At 35.3% G+C, this 11,111-nt stretch overlaps 1 protein-coding gene across 1 annotated transcript; it reads right to left on the bottom strand.

Annotated features, from left to right (window-relative positions):
* Nucleotides 1-218: 218 nt before the first annotated feature.
* Nucleotides 219-8,239, bottom strand: LOC111893096 (protein CNGC15b). Its single transcript, XM_042895704.2, has 9 exons — nt 7,769-8,239; nt 7,515-7,616; nt 7,216-7,443; nt 2,162-2,554; nt 1,842-2,048; nt 1,462-1,748; nt 1,270-1,381; nt 954-1,190; nt 219-869 (listed from the first exon to the last, which is right to left on the bottom strand). The coding sequence occupies exons 1-9, from the start codon at nt 8,138-8,140 to the stop codon at nt 219-221; spliced, it is 2,589 nt and encodes an 862-aa protein (XP_042751638.1). The 5' UTR covers nt 8,141-8,239.
* Nucleotides 8,240-11,111: the final 2,872 nt, after the last annotated feature.

Raw genomic sequence — 11,111 nt, 5'->3', positions numbered from 1 at the left:
AAGAGAGAAAGGTGTGCTTGACTCCATAAATATTGGTAATTGGTAAAATTGTGTGCCTTTATTCATTGATAACCAAGGATATTTATACAAGAGGAATACACAATAAAAGAAAAGTATATATGAAGAATAACATCTACAATGAATATATACATATCTATACAATAAATATAGATATATCCCCTAATAACAAAGGAGGTTGCACAACTTAATCCTTCCTTTTATTCGTTCTTATCATCTAAAAATTCAGGATCCTTAGGCTTTGGCACTGGGCTTCGAATGACATCATCAACATCAAATGCCCGACCCTTTCTTATGCTTGTTGCCAATAATGATAAACCAGTTTGCTTTCTACTTTTAGAAGTGAGAGGAGTCTCTTTAGCCTTGAGCATTGCCGACTCTTTTCTTGTTTTATACCTCTTCCATGCCGCTTGTATAAAACAAGCCGCCCAAGTCCTCCACTGATGCGAATGAACCCTAAGAGTATGTCGCAGTTTCTTGCTATGAAGCTTTCGGAACTGTGTAGCGACAAATTTCAAATCTTTAGAAGTGAGAGCGAAAGCTTCCACCTCAGAAATGGCGGTGACTGTGCGTGTAGATAACGGGATGATAACACTCGGACGTGGGTCCAATGACCATGTCAGCAGTTCTTCTCCACAGAAGTCTCCCGGACCAATCTCGCACTGGTTCAAGAAACCGGACCTACCGCCGCCGGTGGTGTAGGAATCTAAACGACCTCGCATTATAAACAACATCTCGTTCGTCTGATCCTCTTCTCGAACTAAACAGGTCCCAGGTGTGCATATAACAGGTTTTAGTCTCTCACATATCGCATCCACTGTTCGTTCATCCATTTGATCAAATAACGGAACCTGTTTAATCAACATAATCAATCATTTGAGCTGAAAAAGATGAACAGATCAAAGAATTAACTCATAACTTGAGACTCAACTCACCCGTCTAACTAACTCAGCGCAAACATAACGTTTGACGTCTCTCCGAAGATCTACAGGAAGTGCTCGAATAATCTCTTCTTCATCAACCCCACGAGTTGTAATCCATTTGTAAAGATCATGTCTGCGTACACGTTCCCTCATTTCCTGAGGGAGGTGTCTGTGATGCATCCATTGTTCAGTATCCATTCGTTTCACCCTGTACTCCTCTAATCGTTTAGTTCTTGACTCCAGGTATTGCTGCTCTCAAAACAACATAAATTTCGTTAATGTTTATACCCAAATCGTCAAATGAAGCTCAAAAAGAAACTCGACTTACTTGCATGTTTCCGATCAGCAACGCGAATAGCACTAGTCCGGTGATCCCGATAAGTATGCAAAAGTGTGTTTCTGCTATAAATGGACTCGCTTGAAGTTCTTGTCCTGCTGAACTGCAAAACTCAAACAAATAAACAAAAAGATGACTTTTTGCAAACGGGTTTTCAAGATTTTGGTTTTTTTTAAGGTTTACCTTAACCCTCGGAGTCCCCACCATAGACAATATGAGTATTTTTTAAAGAAATTTGCAGAAGCGATACTGTAACGTACTGAATCTTCAACCAATCCATACTGAAAGATGTCAGCATTTGTACAAATAACAGAGACATTGCTGTTGGGAAACCAAGCTTCTCGAGGGGGAAGATTGACATTACGACAGTCGAAATAATTATGCATGCATTCCGTTTCTTTATCGCATATCTCCACCCAACATAACCCTTGTCTTTCAATGGCTAAAAGATACCACATTGCTCCGATAACCTAATTCACAATATTACAATCAAGATTTTGAATCTTATAACCTTATCTTTGAAAAAAGAGAAATACGAAACATTTGATAGATAGATGAAGTACATGAGCAGCCAACATGAAAAGAACGAGGTTGTAAGCAGCCCCAACCCAAGCTACATTAGCCACAAGACCAGCTTGCTTTGATATTTGAGACCCTAGTCTAAATGTAAGACAAAGCCTTAGAACAAATTGAAACATGATAAAGTATAAAACGCTCGTTTTTGTACTTATCATCTCGGTTTTTTCAATGATGTGGAACCAAGTCATCACCTGAAATATATAGCAGATTATCTTTTAGTTAGATATGCGGAGTCTTAGATTAGAGCCATAGAGACACATATATATATAGAGAGACATATATAACTAATTGTATCCAAGAATACCTGTGGTACAGGAAGTGTAGCCATGAGGTCGAGCCAAAATTCACCTCTTAGATAGTTTTGAGAAATACTTGAAGAGTCAAGAATGAGCTCTCCTCTTCCAAGTAAGCGAGAAGAAGGTGCCACGTAAGCAGTACGAAACCGAATGTAAATCTTGATTGCATAAAAGATATCAACGATTGAACGTATGATAGTGAGGGATATTTTGAGGGTAATATCTTCATCTAGACACATTCCATCTTTGATTATCGGCAAGTAAAAGAAGAGAGGATCTACAGCAAGTGAAACAAGAGCTGCGATTAGAAAGACTTGGTTCCATTGATTCAAAGTTGTGCCTCGAGGATCAAGAATTGTGTTTTTGGTTTTTGCATAGTCCTCTGAGAATACTCTTGAAAGCTTTTTCGTGATTTTTGGATCATCTTTCTTTAAGGGTTGTGGAGTATTTGGCTCTGGGGTTTCCACATCAGCATCGAATCTGGGAGAGAGAAAAAAAAAACATCAAAATTATGAATCACATGAACATATGACGTTAATCGTGTTAAATAGAGAGATTTAATTTAATTACTTGACATATCGTCTAGAACTAGACATTGTGCTTAATTAACACAACTGCCGAGTGTTGAACTTGGTTTGCTTTGGACTGTTTTATAGAGAAAATGAAGAAAAGATAGAGATGATCACTGAAGGGTGTATTAGGAAATTGACAATTTCTGTGGATTAAATGAAAAACTTATGAGAGTTAAATTTTGAAGAATGGAAAGTGATCTTATAAAAAGAGTTTGGTTTGTTCTTATTTTTGTCTCTTGTTTTTTTCAACTATTAAACTTGCTAGAAAACATGAAGATAAGTCCAAGAAAAGGAATTTATAGAATTACAGATACAAACCAAGATATCATATTATCATTTGACAATGAAAGTCTGGTCCTCTTCTTTTCCTTGGATCAGGAATATTTCCGAAACATAGCATTAAAATTTGAACATTTGACCAAATTATTTACCACAATGATGATAGGCAAATAGATCATTTTCATTGTGGAGTTACCTGAGTATTCTTCATGACAAGTGGACAAAAAGGGATTTAATGAAAGAGACTAACCACAATCAAGAACAAGAATTTTCTAATTTCATAGTCAAATGGCTTTTGGGATCTTCAGATTCCAAATCATCCTATTGACCAAACACAGTGTGAGGATACTACACATAAGATTGATCCTGTTATATATCCATTTTCTTGATAAAAAGTTCCCAAATCCAACACTCAATAGTGTTGATCAATCGTTTTGTGGTTGATGCCCCAAGTGTGTTTTCGCCATCATCAATAGAAACCGATGAAGATTATCCTTCCTTTTGTGCTTAGGGCATCCACAATGCATTGAACTCCATAGAGTTCAATAGATTGCCACATCATCATTCTACAATCCATACAACTCTATTATTTTTTTTCTCTACAATGCATTGAACTCTACAAAGTTCAATAGAATGTTACAAAATGTAATTTATAGTAAGTATTTAATAATTAAAACTTTCCTTTTTCCCATTAAAAAGTTCAATTGTCATTAAACTCCAAATCCATTGGATGTCAATGTGGCATCTCACAGTGGTAGAGTTTCATCCATTGAATGACACATGGACTTGTCACCTCATTCAACTCTCTCATTAAACTCACCATTGTGGATGCAGTGTGGAGCTCCTCAACAAAATGGGCGTTAGTAATTAAGAATATGGCTATCTCATGGATGGTGTACATTTATTTTCTTTATTGATATTTTTCCCCAATGTCTAGTTACTGAGAAATTCAAGTGGAATAATCCGTGAGGAACATTTAAAGTTTTAGGCACAAAACTTTAAGTACAATTCTCGAGAGTATATGCATTTTTAAATTTTGTAAGAGAGTTCCAAAATGACACAATATTTGTGTGTATATATATATATATATATATATATATATCCAAAATATTGATAAGAACAACGCCGACACATATTTGCAAAAACAATTTCTTGAAAAATAAAATTGTCCACATGACTCAAGCTCAAGCTGTGACATACAGCTCCAGATCACTTTGTGTGACAGACAGCTTGAGCTACCATAGAACTTGGGTTTTCAGCAACGTCATTGGCTACCAGACAGTTTGAGTTGTCCCTGAGCAGACCCGATACCTATCTATTTATTCTAATTTGCTTCATTATTATAAGTTCCATGTCCAAAAACTATAGAGGTTTTAGACTATTCCCATTCACAACTAAAATCAACCCAACCATTTATTAAAATATATTTTCTCTTTCATCTATATACCCAACCAACTAAAACAATTTTTATCATCTCTATTAACAACTCAAACCAACCCAATATTTTAATATTATAAAATAATTAAAATGGTACAAAAAGATAAGGGTCTTCGTTTGGATGGATCGGTTTGATCTGATCCAATAAAGTGAATTCAAATTGATTTCGGTTTTCAAAACATGGATCCGAATGGTCCAAACTAAATTCAAATCTGATCCGATCCGATCCAATTATAATTCGGTTGGATCGGTTTCTATAATGCGGTTTTCAAAAACCGAAACATATTAAGACGACATATAATTATAGTATTACCCAGTTTTACATAAGAAGTGAAAACAAATAATTTAGTTGTGATTTGAAATTTATAAACAACTACTATGAAAGTATGATATAGTTAAATATTTTACAGATAAAAAACTTTTGAGAGAAAATATATATTAATATTTTTTTATCGGATGAAACATTTTGAGCCTTATTTTAAAAAATAAATTACAAATTAATAAATAATTGTAGATATATATATATATATATATATATATATATATATATATATATATATATATATATATATTAAAAATAAATAAATAATAAATGTTTATTCAGTTTTTTTTTGGACTATTCGGTTCTTATTTTATAAACCAAAACCAATCCAAAATCCAAAATAATAATTCGTTTTTGTTGAAAACCAATCCAAAAATCTGAATATCCGAACTAAATAGTCCAATCCAAATTGTCTAATTAAACAATTCAGTTTTATCCAAATAGTGAACAACCCTACAAAAACATATGAATATTGGTCTTTATTTATAGAGGAAAAAAGTTATAAATATGAGTCTATTTTTAATTTTTATTTTTAAAAACATAAAGCCTAATTTAATATTTATAAGCTTTATTTAAGCAAAGAAAAAACAAAAAGCAATTAAAAGTTTAAGACAAATGTTCACGACTGTGTTTCGTGCACCCACCATTTCCCTCTTTAGTTGGCCATTTTTCTTTAGTTTTCATTTTCTCTTAATCCATTTTTGGTGACCAGCTAGTAAAATGGTCACCAATGGGAATAGTCTTAGGACCATTTCAGGGATTTGCACCTTAGACCCCGTAAGGAGCGTTGTCTTTTTCACCCCGATCAAAATTGTCTTATGCACAAATGTTTACTTTACACCTCCTAAAATGTATTAGATTACAATGTAAATTTCATTTAGCACTTATGTTAATTTCAATTACATAAAATATACGATTATAATAAAATATAAATCAGTCCAAATTATTTGCAGCTTGTACACGAGCCTTTCTATTTGGACTAGCCTTTGTTATCAAAGTTAGGCGACTTAAATTGTTCCCCATTTTCTTCTTTATGATTGTCACACTTTGACCATTAATAGTGTGTAAGTTAGAGCATCCACAATGCAAGTAGTATAAGAGTTGAATAGGGTGGTGATTAGGATTGAATAAGAGTTAAATGGAGTGTTGGTTATGACATGAAATAGAGTTGAATGTAGGAGTTCAATGATCATTGAATGGCTCAATAGAAGGAATAAATTAGTGATTAGGATTGAATAGATGTTTAATGGATGATGTGATAATCTATTGAACTTTATAGAGTTAAATGGATTATGGATGCCCTTATACTTGTTGTCTTTACACATATCACCCAAAAAGTATCTATGAATTCTTCACTTAACAAGCTCGTCTTGACATCCGATAGAGTAACGATATATCTACCTTAAATTAAAGAATTAACAAAAAGTGAGTGCCTTTCACAACACACAAGAGTCATTATCGTTTGTTCTTACATCTTGAAATCCACAACCTATCAAATGATTTGTCTCTTTGATTTCGGATACCCCAAGTAGTCACTCATATGCTAATCTTTGGAATTAACTACTTAACCATGGCGAGTTGTTCTCATTCATAGACAATCCAATGAACACGGGTCCTTCGAACTATGCCATTCATCAATCATCATCCACTACAACTAAAGTGTTATTGCCATGCAAGCTTACCTAAGAAGAATATTCAAAACATTTAAACTAAACAAATCATCTTAGTAAGAAGATTCTAAACATGTGGAAATTGCTCTCATGGGTCTCAACTCATTGATAAGAACATTAAGATCAAACAATCTAATTTTCAAGCATCAAAAACAACAAAAAAAATTCAACTATTCATCCCCTTCTCTGCAAAATTTCAAGTAATAAACTCACATTTTCCTAATCCATCACAAGAATATGATCACATTTTGTGTGAATCCCTTTGTGAAACAACGACAACAACACATCATTCAAAAAGATACCATCTTAATTTGTTTTCCAATTGTGCTCACAAATCCACAATCACACATAACATTTTTCCCACAGAAGATCCAAACGAATTTAATTTTGCATACGCCAAATTGATTGATTACAAATCAGTATATAGTTTCAAAAGCATATTTCATTACAAAACTTAGATGCTTATGACACCTGCTACTTATAAGCATCACTTCCCTCTCTCATATCATTTAAAACTGACGCCTTTGTGGAGCTTCAGCAACACTAACCCGAATATTCCTGCCATCAAGATCCTGCATCCACAACAAAATCGACACATTTAGGGTTCATGAAACACATAATAATACAACTCTACTGAATCTAAATGATTCTTTAATGAAAAAGATATAAACTTTGTTACTTACAACGCCATTTAAAGAATCAATTGCGCTGTTGACTTCATCAGCAGAACTGTAAGTCACAAACCCAAAGCCCCTTGATCTTCCACTCTCCCTATCATAAACAACCTTCGCTTCCACAACATTTCCTTGCTCTCTGAATAAAGTTTCAAGGGCAAGATTGTCAACACTCCAAGCAAGGTTTCCGACGTACACCCTGTTGGTGTTGTCGAAGCTTCTGCTACCACCGCCGCCGCCGCCAAAACGGCCACCTTCTCTTGGGCTTCCGAAGGAAGATTCCTCCCTCTTTGGTGGAGGTCCGGAGTTCACCCTAATTTGTCTTCCCTCAAGCTCCTGTAAAGTCCAAAATGTTCAAATCCTGCTCGAATTTGAGTTCGTGAAAGGTAAATTTTACAAGAACTTACGTAGCCATTGAACTTCTGAACAGCTCTTTCAACTTCTTCGACAGATGACATTGTAACAAAGCCAAAACCTCTGCTTCTTCCACTAACTTTGTCGTATATGACCTAAACAAAGGGTTTACTTCAGTACACATGATAATTCTTGAAAGCAGAACACGGAATTTGAGAAGAAACTTAATTCTTCGACGATATGAACCGAAATTAGGTTTAGAACAATATCAATAAATCGAAATTATGTGTGAGTAGAGTAATTTTACCTCAACCATCTCAACATTTCCAGCACCCTCGAACAACCCAGCAAGAGCGGCGCTGTCGACACTGAACGGCAAGTTGCCGACGAATAGTTTAAGGTCAGGGGAGAAATTCTGCTGCTGTTCGTCATCCCCATCACTGGATAGCTCTTCGTCCAACTCCAAACCAGATGAAACGGCTACACTACGGAAGATTCGAGACGAGGGTGAGGCTTCAAAGAGCTTACTCGAAGTGGGTATCGAGAAAAGCTTTGGAAGAGGCTTGAGGGAGGAAGGGAATAGGCAAAGTGAAGCTGGAGATGGGGTTTTAGAGAGTGAAGATAGGGTTTTAGAGGAAGCTAGGGATAGAAATTGAAGGGTAGATGCAGAGGAAGCCATGGTTTATGGGGTTTTGAGGAACTTGAAATTCCTTAGCAGAGGATAAGGTTTTTGCTAAGGGAGAGACGGGGATGAGGGATTGATTCGGATTTAGAGAGGGTGTTTTATAGGGCAAGGCCGGTAATTGAGATATGGGTTGACCCGACCCGTTTACATCTTATCTCTTCACAACACCTAGGGTTAGGGTTTCGTTCGTTTTGAATCTTTATGTTTTTCTTTTAACGACTAAACTCTAAAGCACCTCAAAATACATTTTCTTATATTTTTTTGGAACTTTTATATATTTTAATCATGATGATGTTTGATTGATTTTGTTCAAGCATATACAAAACTAAACGTAAAAATTGAACCAGAAGGACAATAGATCTTAGAAGAATTATGTAGTTTAGGAGGTCCGGAAAATAACAAATTTGAGGATGGGTGACCATTGGGATTTTTCTTGTCATGATGCTCAAAGCAGATAATATTGTGGCATTTGCATTTGGGGATGTCAAAAGTTGTATTAGAGCTAGGAACGGGTCGACGGGGAATCGAACCTTGTAAAGGGGTTAAGGTGTAGATGTGTCTAATCTCATATCAATTATAAGGGTGTAGATACATTTCATGTCATAATGCGTTCAAAAGTGCAACCTTCTAGAACTAATACAATTGATTGACAACTTCATCACATCTAAACAATTTGGTATCAAAAGCATTATGTATGTGATTATTATTGCTTTTATTTCAACAATGTATAAATAGATATCCCAAATCAATTGAAAACGACCAACAAAAAAAATATGGAAAGTTACTCCAAATCATATGTAGTTACTGAAACATACTCTAACATTCACAAAAATTACCATTATAAATGATATGTTATCTCTTTATGACCAACTTTTTATGCATTTTTAAAAGGGGTAATGAATTAGAAAGGCAACATAGTTTAGGTTGTATTCATGTTTAGTCTTTGAAGTTATTTTTTGTTCAAATATTACCATTGAACTTGTTTGGATTATTCATATTATATCATTATGACCGATTGGTGTAGATAACATAGTTTATGTTTTATTCACATTTAGTCTCATAAGTTTTTTTTTATCCACATATTAGCGTTGCACTTTTTTGGATTGTTCACATTACATCCTTGTGAACTTTTTTGGACAGTTGACATTACATCTTTATTACGTGGCAGCTCTGCCGTCTTTTATGTTGCCATTAAACCGTTTTTCAACTATCTCGTATGAAAGGTGTTTCAGTTTGAGCTCAGACCTACTCAATCTTTCATCTTCTTTAAAATGTCATAACCCATTCGTTTGAAGTCGGAATCTGAAATGACACAAATTCCCTACAAAGTTTTTAGACTTGGTCAATCTAGTCCCTAAAGTTTTTATCGAGCTCTATGGGGGTATAAACTAAGATACGACTTGCTCTTTTACTCCCTTTTAACCTGTAATAGGTGGTTCACCATGTGACAGTGACCATTTAGACCAAAAAAACTCACATTGTACCCCTATAAAGCCAAAAAAAAGATTTGGAGATCAAATGCTTATGCCACAAGATCGAAGTGATTTGGGAGAAGAAGAAACCTGATAATGGAACTAACGATAACAAAAAATTTGTTATACTTGCTCATATGTTTGTTGGAGAGCAAAAAAGGAGAGATGATAGGCTTAACTTCCATCGTCATTAACAGACCACTCATTCTCTCCTCTCCTTCTGATAAAACCAATCCAGATGCTAAACCCCAAGTTCATCGAGTCAACCATGTGACACCACTACCTCTACCATCAATCCTAGTCAGAAAACAAGAAAATGAGAAGAAATTGTAACACCCATTGTGCCAGGTATTATTTTATTGTCGTATCTGTTAAGTGTTTAGTTTTATTGAAGAAGAAAACGGGCATATTACGTTGGGCGTAATATGTAAGGGGGTGTGAGTACGCATGACATACTCACCTGACTGGGACGCTGGAGACACCTTTGTACGTTGGGCGTACAATGCCTACGTTGGGCATATGTTGTGAATCAACAAACCCTAATTTTTAGGGTTTAACCGCTATATATCCCCATTATGAGGCTTGAGGTTGCCCCCTCATCAGCCTCATTCCCTCATCAGCCCTCCCACGAAACCCTAATTGCCATTTGAGTTTTTTGAGCTTAGAAGTGACCTTTGTTGGTGTTTTGGTGATTTTGAAGAAGTAAGGGTCTCTTGGAAGTTGCTATTGTGGTGTTAAAGCTTGTGGATCCAGAACTTAGCCACCTTGATCATTCTTCAGAAGGTATCAAGTCCTTAACTTGTTGATCCATCTCTTAGTTCTAGATAGTTAGGATTTTTGGCTTGTTTTGGTGCCTTAAGGTGTTCTTGAGAGTATAAGCTACTCTAGAAGGTTATGGTGATAGATCTTAGTGTTTCTAATGTTCCTTGTGCATAAAAATGGTGTCTTGATGGATTAATGTCACACCCCCGGCCAAGACGGAACATGACGGGAGTGCGACTAAGTTCATTGATCACAGATAAACTGGATATATACCACAAGCACAATAATAAACAAGAAAACATTTGTATTCTGTAACGGTTGTGTTTCCGGGCTTGCCATTTTTAGCAATGTAATAGTCTAGGTTAACCTCTGTAACCCGTTTTGAAATAATAAGATTGTATTATTTGAGTATTATGTGTTTTGTGCTTAATTGCTTAATTATGTGGTTTGATTAATTAAGAATAAAAATAAGCGTCAAAATTTAAGTGTAAAATAAACTTAATATCTTTGAATAATATTGTAGTAGTTGAAACGAGGTTTCCGAATATATATAGAACGCCCAAATCTGACTTCGTATGAGGAAGTTATGATTTATCGAAGTTTCGGCTTAGCGGTGTGCAGCCCGAAATACTCGATTTGAGATCGAGCGGTTTTTAGCCGAAGCAATCTAAACGAGGGTCGAAGGTCTCGTTGTTGGTATCGAAGCGATAAAAAGTTAGGCGAGAACGGAC

This window comes from Lactuca sativa, chromosome 6 (assembly GCF_002870075.4).
Source record: "Lactuca sativa cultivar Salinas chromosome 6, Lsat_Salinas_v11, whole genome shotgun sequence".
NCBI classification, from domain to species: domain Eukaryota; kingdom Viridiplantae; phylum Streptophyta; class Magnoliopsida; order Asterales; family Asteraceae; genus Lactuca; species Lactuca sativa.
Note: the sequence above shows the minus strand (reverse complement) of the source record. Positions and strands in the feature narration are given on the sequence as shown.